Source organism: Necator americanus, chromosome I (genome assembly GCF_031761385.1).
Source record: "Necator americanus strain Aroian chromosome I, whole genome shotgun sequence".
In the NCBI taxonomy this organism is placed as follows: Eukaryota; Metazoa; Nematoda; class Chromadorea; order Rhabditida; family Ancylostomatidae; genus Necator; species Necator americanus.
The window spans coordinates 33,508,443-33,534,928 of NC_087371.1; the positions used below are offsets into that span (position 1 = coordinate 33,508,443).

At 37.5% G+C, this 26,486-nt stretch overlaps 2 protein-coding genes across 2 annotated transcripts; one reads left to right on the forward strand and one right to left on the reverse strand.

Moving 5' to 3' along the window:
- Window positions 1–50: 50 nt before the first annotated feature.
- Window positions 51–17,437, forward strand: RB195_007675 (uncharacterized protein; the record flags this gene model as incomplete). Its single annotated transcript, XM_064181428.1, has 9 exons — window positions 51–258; window positions 315–381; window positions 437–524; window positions 580–722; window positions 9,071–9,148; window positions 9,202–9,346; window positions 15,636–15,902; window positions 15,969–16,145; window positions 17,303–17,437. 9 exons carry the CDS (start codon window positions 51–53, stop codon window positions 17,435–17,437), a joined length of 1,308 nt encoding a protein of 435 aa, XP_064038218.1.
- A 699-nt stretch (window positions 17,438–18,136) lies between these two features.
- On the reverse strand, window positions 18,137–18,481 carry RB195_007676 (uncharacterized protein; the record flags this gene model as incomplete). The annotated part of the gene is made up of 1 exon (XM_064181429.1): window positions 18,137–18,481. The coding sequence occupies one exon, from the start codon at window positions 18,479–18,481 to the stop codon at window positions 18,137–18,139; it is 345 nt and encodes a 114-aa protein (XP_064038219.1).
- Window positions 18,482–26,486: the final 8,005 nt, after the last annotated feature.

A 26,486-nucleotide genomic window follows, 5' to 3' on the forward strand; every position in this document is an offset into this window, starting at 1 on the left:
AAGTATTTTGCATCATCATCCCTTTCTTAAAATTGCTTGAATCCAGGATAATGGAAGGCAAGTCAATCCTAAGTGGTCTACTTCTGGGATGGTTCTTTGTTGTGTGGTGCTGTACCTGTCTGATTGATGTGAGCGTACCGATCACTTCGGTTCCGTCGTATCGACTAAGGGATTCAATACAATCATCAATATTCTACTGCCCCTTCACGCTCGACGTGGAGAGTCACTGGCGGAACGGTCCGAAGGAAGAAGTCATAAGTGCGTCTCCTGAGACATTTTGTATGCTATTTTTTTCGTACGTTTTATTTTTACAGTTAAAGGAGGGCCAGGGACGATGTTTCTGTTTCGTGAAAAGATAGTTGCTGTGTTCGAGAATGCAAAGTTTGATTTGCTGAATTTCTAGATGAGCCGCCTGAAGAAATAGTAATCTTTCCAGAGAGACAGGTGCTGTCATACAGTGGTTTCTTGGACAAGTCCGGTTGGATCACTTGTTCTTCGATGTTTTATCGTTTGAATATGTTTGGGTTTGTTTTCTTTCTGAATCTATTATTGAAGGAAACCAGGAAAGTTTTACTTTAGCTTACCCTGCTTTGTGTTTCCGTCGTGAGTGTGCTTGTCCAGATACTTGTATTAGAACCGTTCATGAAAGTGAAACACGCACCTGCGGGTTACGTGCAAGAAATGGAGCGTAGAGAAACAGAGTATGCCAATAGTATGATGAGGTTAGTTGCTGATTGTGATCATTCTTTTAAGAAAAAAACAAGATGATGTAAAAATGGCACTGGTTAATTTCTGCTTCTATTTTCTCAATTTTCTATTTTTCTATTTTTACTTCTACTTCTCTATTTTTCATTTTGGATCGAATGGTTGCACCAAATTATTTTGGTTTGAGGGGAAAACGGCCAATGAGACTGTTCAGACTCTTCATCCTTCTTATCGTTAAAGGGTAAAGGGTAAAATCTCTAGCGTTAATAAATCCGCTAGGGATGCGCCTCCACGTTCACTTCTATTCAAAATCGTTTGAGGTTCACGAGCATGTAACTGGCCTATACACGACAATGAATTGCGGGGCTAGACGATGTGTCAAGTCAGTGCTTTTATCCCCCAGACAAGTCTTCTACCAATTTATGGACCCAGGAAGGATGAAAGGCTTGGTGAGCTCTAGGGCAGATCCAAACTTCCGATCGATTGTGCAAGCAGTGGAACCTCTAACCGACTGTGGTACACCCGCCCATATCGTTACGGAAGAAAAAGCGGATTTCTCTGTTGACTACGAAGGACTTTGCCTACCAAATGTCTTTACCTAAATATTAAGTTTTGTTGAAGACAGCGTATCACGAATTGACGTAGTACGAAAACCTTAGGGAAAATGTGGAGTTCGGGTTGTAGATTACGGAAATGAACGTGACTCCGCTCAAGTTCCACTAATCGTCGTAAAAAATGATGGAGAAGATGGGGTCCTTTCCTACGAAATCACTTGCAAATCGCTACCCTTGTGCACGCGCTGTGTCCAGGAGCGAGCGGTCGAAGATCAATTAGTTCTCTTCACCAGTGCATTCAATAAAACCAATGGGCTACTAATGAGACTGGAAAATTAATGAGGAGGCGTTATAACGCGTGCCTCGTACGAAATAAGGCGGTTCCCCAATAAGGCGTTTCACGACGATTAGTGAAGTTGAGCGGAGCCACATTCACGTTTTCGTGATCGAAAACCTAGTCTCTACGTTTTCTTGGGTTTCCATACAATGGTAGCTGTCGCTGTCTTTAAATACATCCAAATGTGAAATTACACAATTTACAAGAGTTTTTTTTTTCGTCGAATCCCAGTCCACTCATTTTCACGTGTATTGTAGGTGTCCTCTAAGGTAGTTGCCTGACGTGGGTTAGCAATAAAACGTTGCTCATTTTGATTCTCTGTCATACTTTTTCGACAAAACTCCTGATATAGCAAAATAGTAGTGTTGGATATTGAAACGTTGAGCTGTGATGTTCAAAGCATCGCAGTTTTGGCTTACTTGACTTAATTGGCGGGCGACTGCCCGCATCCTGGCCAAGGTATGTCGTCTATCGCAGTCATAATAATCAATCGCATCTATGATAATGTTTTGTTTGTTTTTTAGAGAAGCATTCAAACTAAATCTAACTCTTTATGCAGAACTTAGTGAATTGCTTTCTTTATACTACGGGGGTAAGCCACATGTGCAAAAAATTTTGTAAGCAGTTATAAGGAATGATTAAATGAGTTAGCTTAGTACATCCTAAGACGGGCGATTCAACGCTCTTCTCCTCTTGTTACCAAGCAATACAACAACATTATCATAGATACGATTGTCGGAGTCGGTGCTCCGACCCTCTTCACTTTTGGACGGTCGGCGAAGGAATCCTCATAACGTGAGCTGCAGCCCACGAGTTAGACCCTTTCACCTGAGGAGGGTCCGGCTCCTCCCTATCGCACCTATGAACATCATTGCATTCAACTCTTTACAAAACATTTGTTTTAGAATGAAGTGAACATTTTCAGAGTTTACATTAGTTTCATTTATATTTTGTGGGTCATGCCTGGCGATGGGAAACAACCGCATCGAATACGACCCCACCCACTTTTCTTCTTGTTCTATTCCGGGAATTGTCGCAGCGACGTAGGAGGAGGAATACTTCCTACGTAGGTATTCCTCCTCCTACGTCGCTACGGCAGTTCTCGGTTGCCGCCAATTCAATAGATTGGAAATTTCGTGTGTTTCGAAAAACCAAAATCGAAAATTAGCCCAGAAACAAATGGCGAAAGAGAAAATCGGTAGGTGACAGAAGCGAAGAAACGCCAAGTAGTAGGAAGGAGCAACTGAAATGTTTTTGAAATATTGGTATTGGAACATTTAACTTTTTTCTTCTTTTTAATTTAAAATCGATGAAATGTCTTTTCTCTTGTCACGAACGAAGTTATTCGCTATCTTCCAGACAATAATGTGTACATATTCTGAATTTTTGGCCATTATATTCCATAAAATCCACTTTTAAACTGATATAAACTATTTATAATCAAATTTTCTATCTTTTAGGAGTTGTTTTAAGTTTCTATCTCTTTTGCAAAAATTTGGTTCTGTGGGGTGTTGAACATGAATGGTCCCAATGTCACGATGTCAACACGTTATACATCTTCAAAACAAAGTGTTGATTGTTCCATGTTACTGTCGTACGCCTTAAACCTAATATAATACTTTGTAGTGCATGGAATTACCTAATATTATTAAATATGATATTTTATAATGTATGTAATTATCTTATTCCACGTAATATTTTGTCCTCTCTGTACGACCCCCGATGGAAAAAATATCACACGCTTGACTCTGACCGAGGAATCAGTTTGGGTCCGAAATCCCTAGTTTTGTATCTGAATGGTGCTGTTGGTCTGATTTCAGACGCTGAAAGTGCTCCATCAGCAAATTATCTTCTCCACCTTTCTCATTGTATTGGTTTTGTACCAGCTGATGGCGGTAATCATAAACTAACGGACTAACTTGTTTTTAACGCTCCCAGTTTTCACTTTTCATAACCAAATTCCGGTTGACCGTTTAGATAACTATGTTTACAAACATAGAGGATCCCGCTATCTACCAAAATTAATGCAGTCACGTGGGTGCTCCTTATCTGAACTTAATCTATTCTGTCACATGGAAAATTCCACTATCTTTTCGGTTCTTGTGGTTTATACAGCGAAGCAAATAATTCCATGGCCTCCGCACGCGGTTTAACAATGGGAATACGAGACATTTTTCTGACGATGGTAGTTTCACAAGGTTATTTTATAGTTCCCGCAAATTTCTTTATTGGCACGACTCTGCCGAGGAGCGTCGATCCGAAAGTGCAACTACCTTTTTTGGGTATAATGACTGTAGCGAGATATCATTTATTTAGCTGGATTGACATGTTGATTAGACTTACGAAGTTATCTCCGCTTAAGATGGTAATACACGATAATAAACCTAAGTGCACAGGTACTCTGTGATACTAAAAACTGACACCTCAAAATGGTGTGTCAATCTTCGATATCATGTATGAATTGTAAATTTTTTTTCCTCATGGTTAAAAGATTTTATCATTATTCTTTTAAGATGAGGTTTCTGAAGTATATCAATATGCTGTTTTTCCTCTAGTAGCAAGGATTGGAACACACGTAAAATGGAATGCTTTCTCAGGATAAGATCAACTGTTCCTCAGGCACAAGCGCGCTGTTGTTTGGTAGAGCTGCTTCTCTTAGAGATAAATCAACATGTATCATTCGAATTGTGGAAAGTAAACTAATTGGACTGCAACTGCACTAAGGTACCAATGCGCGAAAAAATATCGACTTCGAGTATAAGAAGGAGAAAAGGGGAAATACTAAGAGCAAATGATGTTTCTTTTTTTGACAAAAAATCATATGTGAATCATAATCATATGTGACATTCACCGGATTGAGGAGTGTGTGATTGTGAGCGTCTTTTTCAAGGTGAAAAATATGCAATATGAATGGAAGTGTTTTCAAAGTATTATACATCACTCGATAGAGAATATATTACTCTACAACATAGAGGTACTCACGTTGTGTTTTTGCTTCTTCTTTTTTTTTCTCTTTGTTTCTGTTTTTTCTTTGCATGTAGTAAATATAGAGGGTGAAACAGAGCTTCGCTACCTGTGTTTTGCATCTAACTGAGATAATAAGACTGGTGAAGGTGTTTTTATGAGATCTGAGCGGTGCATAGAGGTAATCGAATGAGGGATTAAAGTTCTACAAAGAGCAAAAAAATTCAGAAAAAGAAAAAAAGGTGAAGAAATTTTGAGGATTTTATGAATAAATATATTTTAAAAAAATTGTATAAAAAGATAAGTAAAAAAAAAAGTAAGGTAGAAGTAAAGTGAAAATAAATGAATATATATGCTTATTTTGTATAGAAGTTTTACAAATTATTTTAAGAACTTTAAACTAAATTTTAAAAAAATATTGTTCTATTCGTGCTTTGTTTACTTGAAAAGTTTAAACAAATCCATGGAAATAATCGGAAAAGCCAAAAAGGTTCGTCGAAAAGCTGTTGAGTGATAGATGGAAGTTGTTGGAAGCGATGGGAAGAATAACAACATATAGCGCATCGTTGATTAGTTTGTAGTACCTCTTTTTTTTGTTATAAAAGGGAGGGGAAAAACGAATCTCCTTGTAACTCACCATAATTGGTCGACCGTTGTTTGACCCGTCTTTTTTTTTTCAAAATTCTATTTTCAAGGTACGAATAAAAAAGAAGGGCGGAATTTTTAAAGTGTTGCTCTTTCTCTCTACACAGTATCAATATCAGCTTCAGCGGTCTTATCGTCTTAAATAAATGCACAAACAAAACAAAACAAAAAAATGGTGTCGAAAATACTTCTCCCTGGCTGATACACCATTTTAGTAACTTTAAAAAAATGAGAGTCGACAAGATTAAAATACAAAACACGACTTTTCTATCGCATTTTTCACATTGTAAAAATACGACTTATTTCTCAATCTTATACTTTGCTTTCTTGCCATCTCATAGCCACGCATGTGCACGATATTGCTGTAAACAAGCTTATTGATTGTATGCAATATTCTAATATTCAATATTATCAAACATTATTAACTTAACTATTATTATCAACATATCTTATTTAACAAAACAGCGACAACCTTTTAATCCAGTTAATTATTTCCCACGTGTCATTTTCCATAATTATTTCCCTCGTGTCACTTTCCATATCTCTATCTTGTTACGGAAACGGAAGTATAGCTCCGCTCAACTTCCCCTAAAGGCATCACCCCACGAATCTGAGGTGGTATGAATTTCAGGTGGCCAATGCCTATGCGGGATCGTAGATTACGGGAAAGAGATTCCGTCCATTTCTAGCCAATTGCCGTAAAAAACGCCCAGGAAGATGCGGCTTCGAGCGTTTCAAGGCGCCTTTCGATTTTCTACAACGAGTTCGATTGGAGCGCGCCAGTTTTGTGCCCTGACCGCATCTTTTGGGCCGTTTTTTACGGCAAATTCTACGACCTCGTATAGGCATTGCCCACCTGAAATCCGTACCACCCCAGATTCGTGGAGTGATGCCTTTAATCGTCGTAGAAAACAGCATGAGACCAGCATTTGATTCTACGAGGTGCAGGATAACACATCCCCTTACACACGTTCCGGGCTTCACAGGAGCCTATTCATTGGTTTCATTCGAATAATTAATTTAGTTTGCATTTCGAGCCTCGTCGATGAATCTACTTTTTCCCTTAAACTAATTCCATATAGGAGCACCTCTGAAGTACTGATGTACGATGCCGAACCCCCCACACATGCCATCCGTCTATAGTAGCACTCCCCTGTTGTGATTTTCTTGTAGTTTTAAAAAGGTTCCACATCCATTCATTCAACGTTCATTATTTTTGGATGTTGGGAGGTGCATCAAACATTGGGATATATGTGTACGGTTTCTGATTATTTTAAGAAATTTGTGGTTATGTTTATTTATTATATGGGCAGACCATCCGTGACTTATGTTTTTATTATTCATCCTACTTTCGATTTATTTATTGAGTAATCAATCTCTGGGTATCACCAATACCAATACCTAACTCTCAGTTCGACTGTGCAGCAGACGAGGGTCTCATTTCGCACTTTGCGCAAAGTTTTCCACAACTGCAGCTGCATTGGTCATGGGTTGGAATGGTGTCGATTTCATGCATCAAGTGATTTTGTACTTCAGGGTGGATGAGATTCAACAAGGTTCCTTCCTTGTTGAATCTCATCCAAAATTATGACGGTGAATCCCGGGTCCCTTTTATGAGACGCTCTATTCTACAGTCCTTTGATGATTAAAGCTTGCGCGTCGGGGTTCCGGGAGCACAGGAGCCGCGGAGCGTGGGGTAATCGTTTTTGTTTTATTACCGTTTCGGAATACTGATATCAATTTAATGGGTGTTATATGCTCTCAAAAGACGTTATTCTCTAGACTTTGACCCGTACAGTCATCGCTGGAATTTGCGTAATGCGCTGAGGACATTGACCTGTGTAAAGATTGCATCAATCGCTGAAGTGAAACCGAATAAATTCAGCTTTTTTTTCTCTTTTTTGTTGGGATTTCCGCACAGTTTTAAGAGTGATTTAGCAACCATTTTTTTTTTCGTATGGGTCAAAAAAAATCCGAATCTTAGTTGTCAGATAAACAGAAGGTTTGCTTTAACGGATCAAGTAGCTCGAGACGATTTTCTCATCTGTAATTAAATTTTCAAGCAGCTTGTATTTGATAGTTTCTTGTTATAGAGGCTGGAATTATTAGCTTGATTTACATTCATTTCTGCCCAAGAAGTCTTTTTTCCAAAATTTTGATTTTTCTAAGATGGAGATGGTGACACATTGCATCGCTAGAATTCATGAAGGCTTCCTGAAAATCTAAAATCCTCTCAACTTCCTCGAGGATAGATAATGTATATTCTTATTTAGTAGTTATTTAGTAATAATTTCATTTCCCATGTTAAAAAGTAAGATTTTGATGGGGAACCTACCAGAAGAGACATCGTCGTTATTTCTTGCACAATGTATTCCCGCTTTAGGTTGAATGTCAATAAAATGGATTTGAAGAGTATAAACACAAACAAAAGAAAACGGTTTACTCAGTACACATTGTCGTCACTATGAGTAATAAAATTTCGAAAGGTGAAGAGCCGTGTTATAAGTCGAGTCCCAAAAAGAAAATCGGCCTGATAGGTATTTATAGAGTTTAAACGCATCACTCCACGAATCTGAGGAAGTACGGATTTCAGGTAGAGTATTCGGATACGAGATGGGAGACTCTGGAGAGGGGGAGGGGGTGATTCCGTCCATTTCTTCCTGATTGCCGTAAAAAACGGCCCCGAAGATGCGGCGCCGCACAAGGCTGGCGCGCTCCAGTTGAACTCCTTGCAGAAAATAGTGCGCCAGTACGCCTGAAGCCGTATCTTCCGGGCCGTTTTTTACGGCAATTAGGAAGAAATGAACGGAATCACCCCCCTCTCCGTAGTCTCCCATCCCGTATACGAATACTCCACCTAAAATCCGTACCACCTCAGATTCGTGGGGTGATGCCTTTAAATGCCCTTTTAATGCCTTGGTCAATGGTACTACCCGAACGAACTGGACTAGAGAGGTTTTAACTTGGTCAATGCGATATTTTTCATATCTCTTTATTAGGAAAAGGAGTCACATGGACTTTAGATACTTTGATGGGAATATGTAATAGAGGTAGAGAAAATAATAATAGAAAATAATAATAAATATAATGTATGCATAACGTTTGAAGAAACTAATAGACATAATATTAGCACAGTAATAATTCATATAGATGATAGCAGACATAATGGATGTATAATACTTGAGAGAAATAGGATGGCTTTATCATAGAGTTCGTAGTTTATAAACGTAGGTAGAACCCAGTTGTTATCGACTCTTGAAGCGTGGTTTCTGGAATATGTAGGTCTCAACGATATTATTCACCGTAAAGTTGTTTACTTAGTCCTTATATGAAGAGGCCTCAACATCACCGCTTCTTTTTTCTTAGTCTCGTTCCTGTCGTAGTACAACTTTCTCCTGAAGATTTCTACATTTTCATTGGATCTGGCTAATTTCGGCAGCACAACATTTTACAATATCCTGAATCAATCTTCTACAATCATTGGTATAGGTTCTATTCTGAATTTGAATCTGCTATCAGCGCTTCGTAAACATTCTTGATTCTATGAATAGAATTGTTTTTCGATAGATTATCTCAAACGCCCTGTTTTGCCCGGCTCTATTGTTCTTGGAAAGAAAGTAAAATGGCTCCAGAATTGAAAGATTTGGTGTCACTCGATTGCAAAATTATCTCTGATAGGCGAATGGTTGAAAAATGTAGATGCTGTTGAAAACTAGAATGGAAATTGGTTGTATAGTTCCTTTACTCGGTACTATTGACTGATAACTTTTTAATTTCTTGTGCTTGATGTTATGAGTTGGATAGTTTTGCTGGCTAATTTTTACTTCATACGGGGAGTTTTGCTTGATTCTGTCCCATATTTTAGGAAATTTGTTGTCGAAAAACTTTTGATGCTTGCTTATGTCGTTGTCAGGAATACAGAAAAAGAAAACAACCCAGTGAGGTACGTGAGTTACGAGAATCATTCACTGCATGTCTATAATGTACTGCTTATAGTTCTCCACCGCTCAGCAAATCAAAAAGACCCGGACTTTTTGACTGGTCACTACGGGTCACGGACGCTTCTGTGTTTGCGATATGGTTCATAATCGTTTGGTCGGTGACGTCAGTCACAACAATGGCGAACCAGCGGTTTGAAACGGTGAGCTATCATAATCTGTGTTTCTTTGAGAGCAACGAGCTAATAAGTGAACATCTTATAATATAACAAATTATTTTGCTATGTTATGACACGTGTTTGAAAAACCAGTTTTTTTTTGTCACATTATCTCGGAAAATGTCCAGTTAATTTTATCTCAGAAGTGTTTGGATGCTTTCAATCGATTAAGTGTTGGTGATAGATAGAGTCAACTTAGCTTACTGGTTAAGGGCATCACCTCACAAATCTGGGGTGGTGCGGGTTTCAGGTGGGTTATGCCTATACGAGGTCGTAGATTATGGAGAGGAGGGTGATTCCGTCCATTTTTCCTAATTGCCGTAAAAAAAACGGCCCGAAGAAGACGACGCGTGCACAAGACTGGCGCGAACTCGTAGAAAATAGCGCCCCGGAACGCTCGAAGCCGGATCCTCCAACCTCAATAGAGATATCCTAAGAGGGAATTAAGGTTCAGAGTGGTGAAAGAAATTAGGAAGACTATTGTACAATATGCGGCATAAGGCAAGATTTCCTAGATGTTTTTCCCTTACCCTGAAACTGACGTATTTCTTGTTTTACTACTTTTCATTGTGTTCCCCTTCGGTAGTCTTTAAAAAAAAATATTTTTGATTGAGAAATATACCGTTTTTTAATTTTGCAGCGGATTACCTACTGGGGTGGCATGAATTTTAGTTTTACATTAGGCGGAAAATCTCATAAAAAGTTTTTTTTGCATCTTAGATAAGTTAGGTATTTTGAGTGGATGTGATGGAAAATTTGTTATTTCGTTGTTTTTCTTTCGGCAAAGGCTCGGAACGTTTTTCAACATTTCTATACCTAACGGGTCTATATATTGTGAAGTCGTCAACGCCCTTCCCTACTGCACATTAGAAGTGTTGGGCTATTCATGTGCATGGGTCATCAAATACTGTTCATCTCTATTGTTTTGAATTATTGTCGATTCTATTCCGCTCTTGGAAAGTTTCAAAAACAATTTTTGAAATTTATGCTCATTAAATTGATTTTCCTTTTCATTATGAACACTTTTTGGTACTATAAACGACCAACAATCGGTAAAATGTTGTGAAAAACTCTAAAAATGAGTTTTAAAACTATTTTTTGCTGTTTTTTCTTGTTTTTTTTCGTGATTGAGAAAAATATTGGAAAGAATGATGAAATAATTTTTGATTAGGATAAGAGAGGAAAAGCAAAGCCAGAAAGAGCCAAAAAAAAAATCAAATCCACATCAAATTTGTCGGAAAATTAACTATTAATCAAATTACTAAGTCAGTAGTAGATTCAGATCAGTCAGTGTACTGTTCTTGAAGGTAGCAGAGAAAGCTCGTTAATGTGATTTCTTCTCAAAAAAAAAATGAAGACTGCAAATAAAAGATGGGGAGAACTTGCATTAAAGTAAAAGTTCCTGTTTTATAGAAGAGTAGAATCGTTGACTGTGGAATAAATTTAAAAGCATCACCCCACGAATCTGAGGTGGTGCAGATTTCAGGCGGAGTATTCGTATACGGGATGGGAGACTACGGAGAGGGGGATGATTCCGTCCATTTCTCCCTAATTGCCGTAAAAAACGGGTAAACGAAGATGCGGCTTCATTCGTTTTGGCGCACCATTTTGTACAAGAGGTTCGATTGGAGCGCGCCAGTCTTGCGCGGCGCCGCATCTTCCGGGCCGTTTTTTACGGCAATTAGAAAGAAATGGACGGAATCACCTCCCTCTTCGTAGTCTCCCATCCCGTATACGAATACTCCATCTGAAATCTGCACCACCTCGGATTCGTGGGGTGATGCCTTTAAGTTTTATTTTCACTGGTAGAATATAATAATGACAGTAATTTTCTCGAAGGTTACTGTCATCAGCGGTTTATCTACTTTTTTTAGAGGAAATTTTGTTAGTTAGTGTTGTTTGCTTCAGAAAGATAAGAATGTCAGGAATGTCCCAGATCACGTGAAAATCATGCGAGATTCTCCTCGTTGTGAATAATGAGTTCGTTATCTGTGGGTTTTTATTTGGCAATGATTTCGTCCTTTGCTTGTTTGACCCTAGCTGTTTATTACATTGAATTACCTCTTGTCATCTTGTTGTATTCGTTGAGAGTTTTATCAGTTAACCAATTGCCCATTGCTTTCACATCTGCGGAGAACTTTCAGACCTGCACACGATGCGTTTTCTGAAATCTGAAAATCCACAATTCCACGTGAAGAACAAAAAAAAAAATAGACAAAGCCGTAGGTCATTCGACCCGTTGCATATTATCATAGGTTGAGAGCGAACTCCAAAATTAATCCTGCCGAATTTGTGATAGTAATTCTGTTGACAAAAGATGTGAACAATTTCCCTTCTGCGAGAATGCTGAACGGAAATGCTGATAACAGTGATACGTCTGTTCAACGTCAATGATCGTTTTTTCTTGGAATTAGAAGTTTTTCGTGGAATTAGAATTTTTTTTCTTGGAAATAGAGTGGAAGCACTTGTAGACAGCATTCTTCCTGCTTGTTCTAGTTACCTTTGATGAATCCATCCTCATCCTACCGTGGACATATATGAGCAGGAAGGATACGGTATGTTTTTGATCCTCGTGTGTCACCAATCGTTTAGCCAAAAATATTTCCAAGAAAAATTTCTGGAACATCTAGAAGAAGAAAGTTGAACAATCATCCGTATTGTTTTTACTTTTCAAAGATTCTTAATGATTAAAAAGTTCATTTTTTGATATCAGTACCATTTTAAACTTTTCCTGCTCCAGCAAAATCCAATGTTTCAAAAGTTGGAGTTGAATGAAATACTTCTAAATGCAATTACGGAAGTGTTTGAAAAATCCACGCCAGAAGAACAATGATGTTCTTCTGTGCAAACGAGCGGGCGAGCCTGCGAGCTATGCAATTCTAATTAAGTTAAGTTAAAGTCTTAAAGTTAAGTTAAAGTCTTAAAGTAAAGTTAAAGTGTCTGTCTTCTATTTCTTACTGCTTAACTTGATAAGTTCGCGTCCTTATAAGCTTTGATCTTATCCTTTTCATTAGACTTTTTAGTTAGTTTTTTACTTGACTGAGCAAAAGAAGTACTAGTAAAAGTAAAGTGCAAGGAATTACTGAAATAGTACTTCAATGAGTATTATTCCAATGGTACATTGTCAGTTTTCTGAAGAATTGTGCTCAAACACTTCGTCTACTATTAATTAGTTCATAAATATTCCTCTGAATTGGTCGGATTTAATTTGTTTGCGAACACGGAAACTGGTGAGTAGCAACTTGCGGAGCAAAAGGTAGAATAACATTAAATGATGATTATGTTCGCTGTATGGTGACGGATTTCTTTTGTCTTGTTGAGACAAAAGAAAATTTTAAAAAAATCCTACTGAGAAAATTACTTCTGACATTTTTTACTAGATTGATTTGTTCTGGATTCTGTTTTGATTAAGGTAAAAATTGTTTTGGATAGAAATGGAAAAATCCTCAATCTACAATCCTCAATCTGATAACGTAAATGTAGAAACGTATGCTGTGGATTTTCTATGTTTCTCAAGTAATCTGCTTGCTAAAATAACTAATAACCCCTCTTCTTTCTATCAGGTGAATTTCTAAAAATCACAGCTTCATGTTGAGACCGTAGCTGATACGATCATAATCTCTTACGCAAAGTTTGAAACTAGCGGCAGAATGTGGTTTGTGACGATAACCCAAAGTTGTGCATTGTTTTACTGTGCTTTGTAGCGTACACTGAAAACTGCTATGATGTTTGTGCCTCGAGCGAAGGCTCCTGTGACTTAGAGTGGAATTTTAGTAAGACGACGAAATTTGATTGATTAATGGATTAGAATACATCTTAAAGGCATCAGCCCACGAATCTTGGGTGGTACGGGCTTTCAAGCGTGTAATACCTATACAGGGTTGTAGATTGTGGGGAGGAGAGTGATTTCGTTAATCTCTCCCTGTATCGGTGTAAACGAATGTGACGACTGCAGAACGCTTTTTCTTACGACGTCCTCTCTTGCAGCGCGCCACCCTCCCGCCTGTGATTCGTCCGAATGGACAGCGAATCGCAGGCAGGGCAGAGCGCAAACGTTGCGTATTGCAACAGAAGCCATCGTAAGAACAGCGTTCCGGTCGCCCGTTTACATTGATGCAGGAAGAGATGAACGGAATCACCCTCTTCCCCACAACTTACGACCCCGTTTAAGCATTACTCGCCTGAAACCCGTACCACCCCAGATTCGTGGAGTGGTCCTTTAAGGTGCCTCATAACCAAAGCTAGATATTTGAAGAAATAAGACTGAGTGTAACTTATACAAAGATGATCTAGTTTTAATAAATTTTCCTCCTCTTCCGGTACACTTTCTTCTGCCCACATTTATGTATGTATGATCGCAGTGAAATTTGCACGGAAATCAATTGATATCAGTAGGAAGTTCCTCAAGTGAATGTTCCCTCTTATATGTCTTAGAAGTTGACATTTTCGAAGAGTAGAGCCGCGAAGAGAGAACAACGAATTCACAACTTTACAGTTTCTGATATTTTTCAATGTATATGAAAAAAGCTAAAGGTTTATTTTCATCCCTACTCCTCATCCTCACTTTTTGGCACGCGACAACTGAAAAAAAAATCGTAAATAAATTTAGTACACCGAACAAAAGACATTATTTACCGTCCAATCCTTAATATGATGATTTCTACGTTATATACTTGTTCTCTTATTCACAGCAAAACCAAAATAAAGTGATTCTTTGATCTTTTCGCCTTAATTACTTCCCCATTTGGCTACAAATAATGGGATTTGCGTCATCACCACGGAAACTTTTTCGTATCACTAACGCTGCTGTCGTAGGGTGCTGGCGTTTATGCTTTAATGAATAGATAAACGACCGTATCCGGTGCAAAGACGGACAGTTTTTTTTAGCGATTGCTGATCTTTGAAAACAAGATGGTAGTTGTAACTATCATTACGATTATTTGTTTCTCTGGATGCATTTCTTTTTTGAACTATTTTCCAGCTAAGTGGTAAGAACGAAGAGTTGCTGAGAGAGAAGAGTAATTGTCTATTGCGGTGAACTGTCCCACTAACGACTTTTTTCGGTTTTATGAGGTGATAACCAGTAAAATTTGGGCGTTGCCTATGTTTGGACTAGGATTTAATGGTTGAAAGCTATGATTAAATGATTTAACGCTTTGGTCGTAGCCAGACTAATAAGTCAGAAGTTTGCCAAGAGTTTTTTTTCAATTTTAGTTCGAGACATATGAAATTTTGCTAACGTTGAGTTCTCCTCTGCCTGTTATGGAATTTTGATTATTTTCGTTCCACTGATCGGCTGTAATCTGAGTTTATATGTAGAAAACCGTCAGTAATTTTTATGGAATCTTTTTGTCAACGTTACTTGCATCTATGTTTCTATCAGAAAGCCCTGACCATACAGAAACAGACTAGGCTCTAGTGAAATTCTAGAAATGCAGTAGCTTCTTGTGCGTCTGCAAAGAGCGCCGTTTATGTTACTTTCATTCCATAGAGTCAGGTATTTCTCCGTTCAGGAGTTAAATTTCTGTCTATGCAAGGAAAATTCTTATTATTGTAATATTTATGAAAAAAATATAATGATTCCTCTTTAGGATTGGAATCTTTATCCCCTGGTAGTTCTAAGTTTTCTTCTTCTCCTATGCTTGTTTTTTTTTTCTTCGAGAATTCACAAATACGATGAGGGAGTGTTAAATTCGGAGTTGAAGGCAGCATTCTACGAAATTGAGAGTGTTAGAATCTCTTCAAAATTAGATAGCTTTGTGGTGTAGTTCACAGCATTGTAAACCGCCTTTTTAAGTCATATCCACCTACGAGGCACCTAGCAACGTGCCGCGTATGCGAAAGGGCCGTTTCTTACGTTTTCCATGGTAGTTAGGGTATTTGAGCGTGATCGCGACCACAGTCGTGGATTACATCTTTATTCCTATTTATTCTTGGAAAGATTCCTACACACATTCACTTTGGTGATCTGCTGGTTTTAAGTGAAATTTGGGTAAATTATGTATTTTCGTTGTGCGCATCGTTCATATAACCCATTAGAAGTGTTCTTCTGTGCTGAACGCAGTCATTTTTTAGCAGATAGATCTGTAACGTGCCATATCTTGTTTTATTTCGAGCAAAAACTCCAGTATCACTAATTCCTCCTACGAGGCACCTAGCAACGCGCCGCGTCTACCAGCTGCAGCGAAAGAGGTAGATAAAGCGAACGTGTTGATCACCATTTAAACAGCTATCAAATAACTTGCAGAATTACAATTTTCACAAATTCCTTCAGATAATCGGTGTTGACATAGAAAAACATGATTCCGACGAAGACTCTGATGAGGAGGAGACTGCGAAGAAGAAGAAGAGGAAAGAGAGGAATGTGGAAAAGACTTCCTCGAAAAAGTCGGATACGGATCCGAACCATTCCCAGATGCTGATGCGACGTCTACTTCTCTTGCTTAGTGCTTGTATGTTCACCTCCACAGCTCTAATATCATTTGGTGTCACCACATTTAAACTGATGCATCCAATCTATTCGTCTATGATCTGTATAGAGGTGAGCTTCTTCTTCTTAGGCGAGGCATAGCAGATACTGTAGTGATGTAGCTATTTATTCTTTCAGGGTATGATTGTACTCGTACGGAGTATCTATGTGGGTTATCGGATTGCCTGGTGGCAGATGGTACCGCAGGCAAAAACTCGGCAAAGTGAAGCCTTCCAAAGGCGAATATATATGTCGAAAAGGATTACTGATGTGATTCTACACTCGCTTACCAGCGTTATGTACACTTTGTACTTGGTGAGTTTTGGATGGTGGGATTTTCTCCTTTTAAAGGATTTCCCATTGAGATTTTCATAATTTCTGTGGATCTTCCCATTTTCCGCTGATCAGACAGCGAATTCGCTATAATATACTGTTTGACAACCTAACACTATGGGCAGTCATTTTTTCTTACTAAACTGTGAACACGTTGCATTACAGTATGATTCATTTCAAAAAAGCGAGAATGGAAATCTTAAATAAGAGATGACCATAGTTGTTAGTGTTTCAATAGATCAATGAACGTGGGCCTATGAACCAAAGGAAGAGTTCAACTTCTGAATGTTATTAACGTTGATATAAAAAAAGAGTGTGCAAGCATTTGGGATTTTCTGTGAGAAAGGTATGATTACAATCCACAGTTTCGCAAATATTCTTTGATCTTAAGTGTTTTTAATCTTTAGAGTTTGGAATTTTTCATAAAATATCAATTAATTTGCAAACAGTGTCTGCTTCCGAGATCGTTAACTTTTTTTTTCAAAAGAAGAACATGTTATCGCTATTCTTGCCCTTTAAAATCCAATATTATAGAAATAAACAAGTTCAAAAGAATTTGTATTGATTTGTCTTCTGATGTTCTATCTTTGTTTTGCATGATATGAAAGCACGTACAGCTGTAGAAAGAATCTGTTGTTGTGGTGTTTGACACCATTTCGGTTGTCTAGTCACCATTATAAACTAATAACGGATTAAAATTAAGACTGAAGCACAGTATTGATTGAACATCAGTGATCAATTCGTATGTTTTGAACAACGAGGTTACACCGTAATTACGTAGTAATGAGTTTTTAATTTTATTTTTTTCAATCGGTTAGCCTGTTTGAACTATAGATATCTATTTAGCTTGATATTTTCGCTCTTCAAATTTGCCCCCGCAAGCGAAAAATTCTGCAAACGCAGAATATTAGCATTATTATTATTTTTCATCTGTGCTTCGTGAGAAGTCCCCTGTGACATAATTTAGTGAGACCGATCTGTCAGGCTGACAGTTATCAATGATAGAAATAACGTAGGCTTACCCTTTTTCTTCGAAAGTTCTCTTCCTCTCGAAAAGGAAGAAATTAGAAGTTATATTTTGTTTTTTTTTTTCTTACAAGATTTTATTCTCTACAGTGCAGTTATTCATTGATGTATAGATTACGGGAGTGATAATAAATGGGAAACTGATCCCGCTGGCGTTCGTCGCTCGTCTATCGCACAATCTTCATCGTACCCTATACAACATATTCGACCATCTTAATGGACTAGAGACGTCGAAATTTCTGGATTAGAGACGTAAGAGTACTGTAAGCTGTTCTTTGTGTCTTCTGTCACCTAGTGGAAACTTATGCTAACCATTGATATGTGGCTTACCTCTGTTCTTTCCTCACACTTATTAAATTAATATTGCATATTAATTTTATGTGATACTATAGGTGCTCAATTATGATTACTTTCACATTCCGATCTCATTTTCAATTTTATACGTTAGAATTCTGATTTTCGTATTCGTGGTTTATGTATAACGAACAAAGAAATTGTAATAAGTTTATTACTAAGTAAAGATGAAACGACACAATATTATGCTCATTGAAAGATCATCAAAAGGATATTTGATGACGTGATTAATCAAAAAAAAGTGGAACACACTAACAAAAAGTCACAAAACACATCCACCAAATATTGGCTACTGGCAGTTTATGAGGGGAAAAAAATGAGGTACTGCCTTGTGAGTACCCACACTCACAACGCTGAAAAATTCTAGTAAAAACCCGCAATTGACATTTAATTAATGAAACAAAAGTTCACTCAATAAAACAATAGACACCTAATTCTGTCACAATATTGCCTGCTATGGTTGACACAAATACACATTCGGATGGTTTAAACATCAGTATGGCCTTGCTCTCAATCTCTGACAAGAAGTATCCGTGTCTGTAATTTTCTAACAGGCACAACAGACGATGAGGATCGACGACGTTTATCGTTGTCTACGAGGTAGAGCTTGCGCCGATTGCAGCTGCGAGAATATCATCGAGAATGTATCGTCGTGCTGGACGACGATGACGTCGATGCTTCAGAATCGGTGACGCCTCACGGACTGTGGCAGCTGGTTGAAGCCACATTGGTATGCGAATTTGACGTGATGTGCCAGGTAGAAGGAATCGATGTGAACGTCGTGGTGCTGCCATAATAAGACTTCTTTTTACGGTTGTCGTGCAACAGCGAGTACATTTGGAAACATCAGTGTAGGTGGCGCATTTAGCACCACAACCACAGTCAGCGAACGAGAACAGCGGCATGGCGAGCATGAGGCAGAGAGCGAGGATACGCATCTGAAATGAAAACATGATTGAGAGTGTGGTTTAGAATACATTTGGAGATTTATCGTTGAGAGAAGATACCATTCTAATGCATTAACGACTTAGAAGCAATTTTCCGAAATGAACAAATCAGGGGATAATTTGGGAATTTTAAGATTTCTTAAATATCAAGATATGTAAAATAAAGTCAGGTGTTTTCGTATTTTAAATTGCATTGCACCAGCTTATAGTACAGTAATTGACCAAAGTGGACTGAAATACGAAAACTCTTGACTTTATTTTGCATATCTTGACATTTACGAAATTTTAAACTTCCCAGATTATCCCCTGGAAGGAAGCCGAAGATTAATAAACAGAAAAACGTACATTCTCAATTACTTTACCAAATGTTCAAGGGAAAGAAGATTTTTAGTAAGGAGCGTATCAGATGAGCAGTGCTAGGAACAGACAAGGGAATACAACAACAATTTTCGTTTATCAGTAGGACATATTATTAGTTCGTTCTATTGCTGCATTTCTAAGACTATTGCAAGAGTACGACAGACAAGAAATGGAAATAATAGTCTGTTTTTACAACAAACACGTGAAAAGCTTTCGCAGTAAAGGTGCCGACAGCTGTGTTTGAACAAAACTACAGAAGAAAGATGTTCTTATGTGCTCTGGGGTGGTTGGATGTGATTGTTTGTTAATAAATGATTAGGGGGATAGAATTTTTAGCTTAGAGGAAACATAGCTTGGGATATCGGTTCAATGTAATCATGTAGAAGATTCAATCGAAAGCAAAAACAATATTTATTGCACAGAAAACAAGAAGAATGCAGAAAATCACAAAAACTTCTACTAGAAGAGCTTCTGTGATTTTTTTTTTTTTTTGAGGCGGTGATATAGGCGTTCTCACTTAACTTCGCTCCACCTACAACATCCACTTATCAGAAGTGAGAGTATTTAGATGGAAGAGATTGTTCAAGGAGCTTAACTACGGTATTACTTCCCTAAGTAAGCGGCTAGCACACGTTAACACGTTCTGCGCCTTAATACCACCCTAAAAATCCGTTATTTTGATCTGCAAAATTTCATAAACCGCCTTTTGTGAAAGACATTCAGAAGCGAATGTGGACGAGATTGTATCAGTATAACAAGTTCTAGTGATTGTTATGGTCAAATAGGTTGCTTTCGGATTTCTGATTAGAGACGTGTGGTCGGTACGGTGGATAAAAATAATTTTTGTCGCCTTATAATCATCAAAATGTAGCTGTTGTGCAGGAACGACCATTTGAACAGAACAAATCTGACTTCTTTTTTACGTTCCTAAGTTCTCTTATGCTTGAAATGAGGAGTTTGGTTACGGTATTCTGCACGTAGCAAACAATAAAAGTACGATTACAGTATTAATTAGTTGCTCGTTCACCGGAAGAAGTGTAACACTTCCATTAATTTATTTAAGAGAATAAAAAGAACTTTCGCAGATGTGAGAGAGCAACAAGGCAATATAATACACAGGTCAGGTCAACAAAGAAAAAAAAAACTAGGCGACTTTTTACGATTTTTTTTCTCTTCGATGGACTAATCCTAATTAATTCTAGAGGTCGTTTGGCCAAATCACTAGAAGCGGACCTGTCAACTGCAACCACATTTATTTATTCTATAAATAAATGTAAATAACGTCACAAAAACCACTTTATACAAACTGTTTGAAAGCTGTGAAATGTTTTAATCCTATTATTATTAGTTGTTTCTTACATTGTATTGTATTGATGTATTGCATCAAAAATCTTAATTATCGTAGTAAAATTGAACAAAAAACGTAGTGTAAATCTAAAAAACGCAACAAATGTTTACAGATTAGGAACCAATGTGTCCGTGATCACGTGAACAAACGATAAATTCTGTTTCTTGGAATTCATCGGTCCTTTCTTCGATAAATAATAGTTTTCTTTGCGGATTAAATTTAGTGTATTATGGTTGTATAGTTTTATGTACAGATGTAGTTTTGAATGCAGAGTATACTGTCTAATCTATTTCGATGATAACAATTAATCGCTACCGTACCTAGTGCACGGATAATAGGTAATGTCCTTTAAAAAAATCATTCTTTTTTTTTTATTTTCTTCTTCGATTTTATTAATGATGCAAAGCCATTTAACATTTGAAGTTTAACTGTGAAAAAAAAAGAGAAACTGGAGAAAGAGAGGTGAATCAGTCAACAAGAAGAAAGATGCGGTTACAAAATTAACGTAGAAGGCTAGATATGTATTTTCGATAGGGTTAACTCAGGCACGTAGTTATTTTCCGCTTATACCCATCTGAGGTAAGCTTATTTTATCACCGAAACATGGAATGGGAAAGAAGACGTTTCCTTTTTTCTTTCCCTGAAAATTTTTGAAATTCCATGAAATTCCCTTAGAAATGATAATAAAATCCATATAGTCACCTGCAGCCTTAAATCCTGAAGTGAGTTAGAAGTTGTGGCTCACTCAGATCAGCGAAGATTAGCGAATTAATCCCTTTCCTATATTTTCTTTTGTATGATTTGGTGCTTAGGCGTTAAAATGGGCGGAGCTAGTATTCGTTTATTTAAAGGTCTTTTTTCTTTAAAAAAAAAGTAGGTTACACGGATTACTACGATACAGTATACATTTTTTTAGAAAAATAGAATAAAATAAATAAGATCTAGTGACGTGAAATGAAATTTCTTCAATGTCGTTGAAATTCGCTGATGTATACGCAGGTCAGATCAACTAAGAGTACAATTTTATAGCACTCGTCAGGATTCATGATACATTCACGTGAGATATGCACGTGTACAGCTACTATGCTCACGTGAACAGAGAAGTGTTCTACACTTGTCCAACTAGCTAAAAACTGATCACTTTATCTCATTCACCAAAGGATTCCCTTGCTATGTCGTTACTTTTAGGAGATTTGTGCTGGGTAAAAGAGTCTCACTCCAGATAAGAAGTTTTTTTTTTCCAAACATACTACTGCAGATAAGCTTTGACATATAAATTTCTTTAAATGAATATTCATTAAAAGGGCAAGTATAGCGCAGTGTTTGCAGAGGTTTCAACCGTGACTACACAACGGTGAACGGATCGAATTCGCCTGAAGCCATCAAATCGTTTCATAGTCTCAAGGTAGCTGAACTGGTAATTGGACTTTTTTGAATAGATAATTCATATATTGGAACGACTTCAATAAAAATAAAATTTAAAAAAAATAAAATTAAATAAAATAAAAATTTATCCATCGATTATTCAAGTAATTCAAAAGTGATCAAGTAATTCCATAGTCCTATGCTCACACTAAACTCGATTACGTTTCAAAGTTGAAGCCAATCGCTCGTTGACGAATTCTTAAAAGATTAAACAATACCAAACACTTTATCTTTCATCTCCTATGCTTTCTGGAATCATTTCTGGAATGAGATGAAACAAATACGTTATTATCAGCGTCAGCATCTAACGCTTTGAGGTTAGCTAGCTACATATATGCGTAAAGGTTAGGAATGTTGTTGTCTTGAATCAAAGAATCAGTCGACTAACAAAGTGTGATGACTCTTTGTACTCTCCTAAGTACAACACTTTTTAAGATTCCTAAGCGGCTGAAATATGCTAGGAATGGAAGCTTAGTGACTCATAACTCTGTGCAAAAAATATTCCTTTAAAGGCGATAAGGTTTTAGGGGAGATCAGTTAAAATTGCTTCTTGAATGATTTCATATGATCCGCATGAGAACGTTTTTATGAGCTATATTATCTGTGATGTCTTATTTCATAAGAAAATACTAAGAAAAAAAAATCGACGACAAAAAGGTTTCTTGAGCGTCAAGAGGTTTTACCTGCCGCTAGAAGCTGGCGATTTCTATATATGATATTCTGGAAATGCTTACATAGCTGTTAATTTCTGAAGTAGAGGTTCGAATGAATACTGCGAATGATCTCGAATGATGAATAGTCGAATGAATGAATTCCGATGATTGCTTTTTTTTTTGTTATTTGCGCGACAAAAGTACTTGTATTGTAGATGACGATGCAAATGTTCTGCTCTTTCCTCGAAAATGTACTTGTGATCCTCTGTCAAATCTAACTCGAAATAAGTTATTTACATTTGATCACTAAAGAATACCTTGTAGTTTTTAATGGGGAAGATATTGTGGGTGTTTTTCATGACGGAGTCACCATAGATTTCCCACTGTTAAATTTGCAGCTATTTCTAGAAACATTTCCTTTTTTTTTTGCATTTTTTGCATTTTTTGCAGCATCATATTTGAATAGTGGGAGTTACATGATGTGTTAGTGATTGCATCCTTGTAAATAATACAAATAAGCCGCTGTAAATCATGTTGAATCCGCTTAGATTGTTGCTTAAACAACAGAAATAAGAGAAAGATGTTTACACGAAGAGCAAAAAAAAAAAACAGAGGATTTGCCGATTTATAGCGGAAAAAAAAATTCCTCATGATTAGTCTGAGCACTTCTACTTCCATAGACTCGTCCATAACAGTATTTAGCTGGATGTTTTGTTGAAAGATGGGATTGTAAATAGGTTATTTTCTATCATTTAGTATTTAACCTCAAATAAGAGATGGTGACTACACACTATGTATTACTGTAGTTCTCCTGGACTCACTTTATAGGTAAATTTTTTAAGTGATGGTGTAAAAACATGGAATATTCGTGTCATAGCTTGGCGATCACTTGTGAAGTACTGGTTGAAAAAGATTTTGCTGCAGCAAGACACTGTTATTCGCAGAATTCTGAGTTTTACAAAGGTTACAGATTAACTTCGGATCGGTACGGGAATATTGAGGGAAATCTTTACTTTAGAGCGCTGCTTGGAAGTAGCAGGGTTAGAAATTTCTGGATTTCAACCTCTCAAAAATGAGCGCGTAAACAGAAGTTATAGAAACTCTCGAAGAAGAAAAATTTCTTTTGCAAAAGATTAAAACAAAGTGGATATTCAATAACTAAAAATGATAACATATTTGAAGTAGAAGCAGTGTCGAGGAAATTTCGGAAGGAGTAGGAGAACTGCAAAACTGTTTTCGACAACAGTCTTGCACAAACCGATAGAACCGCTTGCGAAATGCTCCATGAAATTATCAGCACGCCGCGAGAAGGGGCGGAACAAAAAGGAAAATTATGACGGCGGCGGAAAGCTGCTTACAGCAGCCAGTATGTATATCCGTTGCTGCTGTTGAGTGCTATCTATGGAAAAGTGGAGATATTTCTAGTTGAAAGGAATGTTTAGAGAAATTTCAAAATCCCTGAAGCAATGGGTGGACTCACGGGGGCACTTCTCAGGGTATCATAATGAAAACAACGTAATTCATTCATTCATTCATTCATTCATATATACACCAATGGTGCACCAAAGAAAAGAAGAAGAGAAGAAAACATATTTGATTGAGTTGGAATGTTTTGCAGAGAATCGAGAAATAATTCATTATAGTGGAACTTGGTGCTGTCGTTTTTTTTGTAGCCGAAAAAAATTTCTTCCTCTCTCACATCCACAAAGATCTCTAGGACGAAAATTTTCCCAAAAAAACACAACTGTATCTTTATCTTGACGCTAGCAGCAAGTGTCAAATGGTTCGGCTAAGTTCCTAAGTAAGCTTACTATTTTTTGGAGGGAGTCGGTCAATGGTCTGGTTACTAAGTAAGGTTACTTTTTTTTTGAGGGGGGGGGGGGGGTGAGGGGGTGTTGATTTTCAAAAATCCCCATTTCTTAAGCATCTATTGGGATCCGTTTAATCGCTGCTACGTATGTACGTAACGTAAAAGCATTCAGTAACTTTATCTTGCTCAACTATAGGAAGAACCGGTAATAATAGTCGCGTTGACAAAGGTTTTCCTCTATTAATGCGATAAGAGAGTGCGTCAATGCCAAACATCAGTTATAACGGTAGAAGCTGAGTCTAACTACGATACTGTAACTGCTGGAGAACTAATATTTCAACTTCGTTTTTTTAAATTTTGAATATGTAGTTTCGGCCTTGAATTCTATAGAGAGCCATTTCAAATCCAAGGTAGCTACAGTAGTTTGCAGAGCCTTCTATGTACTTCGCTAATGATTCAGGTAGTAAAGAGATTTCTGTTCGTTTCAGTTCCGAGTTGAAACAAATCTAGAACGTTTAGCATGAAAAAATATGAATCCGCCGTAATTTTAGGCATTAGCTAAGGATCCAAACTTCAGTTAAACATTGTTCCATACGCATGGATTTCACAGGCGAGACAGCATCATCCACAAACTCGAGCTAACCATCAGGAATCAGAAAACTCTATGAAATTTTTAGGAACACAACATTTTTGTTTGTTTCATTACCACAGCTGTTATTTTACATGTCTGCAAGCTTGAGCACTGGGTTGAACTAGGTCAACATATTCGACGACTAGATTCGAATGTTCGAATGTCTGCTATTCGAGATTACTATTTTGGTAAAACTCATAATTTCGTACTTCGCTACTTCATTATTCAGACTAACCAACTCCTTTGTTTGCCGAATGTCATTGATGCAACCGTTTGAAGTTGAATATGGGACCCTACATCCTTCATTGTTACACTCAATGCAACCCTACATCCTAATAAGTTTAAAAATGCAAAAAATAAGTAAGCTTTACTTTCCTCCACATTTCAAAATGAGATCGAGTTCAATCTGTGTAAATAAATTTGTCTATTTCCTTCTTTAGATAACCAGGACTTTATAAATCCTGGGTCCTGGTTATCTAAACAAGGAAAGAAAGCTAAAATTAACCAAATACTTATTCTCAATCGGCACAAGGGAAGCTTGTCCGGATTCTGACAATTTTGTGCTAAATCCGAATTGAAGCTTAAGAACGATGACGTAGCGTACAGTATGATGTTCATGGTCGGCTTAGGTCTGTCAGATATATCTTAACTTATCTGAGCTTATCTCTTCGGAAATGGAACAGTTTTGATGGTTAATACAAAGATCAGGAAGGTATTATTTTGTGATCCCTACGATTCTTATTAAGTATGAGAGGGTCTCGAAAACGTTTTTTTTTTTTTTTTGAGGATCCGGACTGTAGGTTATAAGGAAACGAACCGACTAAAACAGCTCTATAACGTAACTCGTTTTGCAACAAATCTAGAAAATTATCGGGGAATTCGCCCAAAGGGTTCGGAGAACGAAAAATGTATAAGGTACACTCATGTTTGCTCTAATTTCATTACTTTTATAGGTCGATCAATTACTTTAAAGGCATAACTCCACGAATCTGAGGTGGTACGGATTTCAGGTGGAGTATTCGTATACGGGATGGGAGACTATGGAGAAGGGGGGGGGGGGTGATTCCGTCCATTTCTTCCTAATTGCCGTAAAAAACGGCCCGAAAGACACGGCTTCAGGCGTTTTGGCGCGCCATTTTCTACAGGGAGTTCGACTGGAGCGCACCAGCCTTGTGCGGCGCCGCATCTTCCGGACCGTTTTTTTTTTGCGGCAATTACGAAGAAATGGACGGAATCACCCCCTTCTCCTTAGTCTCCCATCCCGTATACGAATACTCCACCTGAAATCCGTACCACCTTAGATTCGTGGAGTTATGCCTTTAAAGTTTGCTCAACATTTGATACGGTTTAGCGACTTCTTTAACGAGGAATCCTGCCTAGTTTTCTCTAGAAAAAATTATTTCTAGTTTTTAAAATGTATCACAATTGATCCTCCTGTGAGTTTAATTCGATTGGAGTTCAATTCTTTTCAGCAAGCACTACGGAACCTCTCTCTTCACGTTTACGATACAGTTCAACGAAATTCAAAAGATTCGGTCTAAAGACGCTACTCTATACAATATATAATCTAATGTGGAACGATACAAACCTAACCGACAAGGCTTACACAAGGCTTACACATCCATGCAAAGGTGAAATGATTTACAAGAGTGGATCTGGGCTAAGGTAACTCAGAGTTTGGATAGAAAGACATGTATGTATGTCTTCCATAGAACACTCCTGTCACAATCAGTTTTTTTTTTTCTTACCATTTTTTAGGAAGTTTCCTG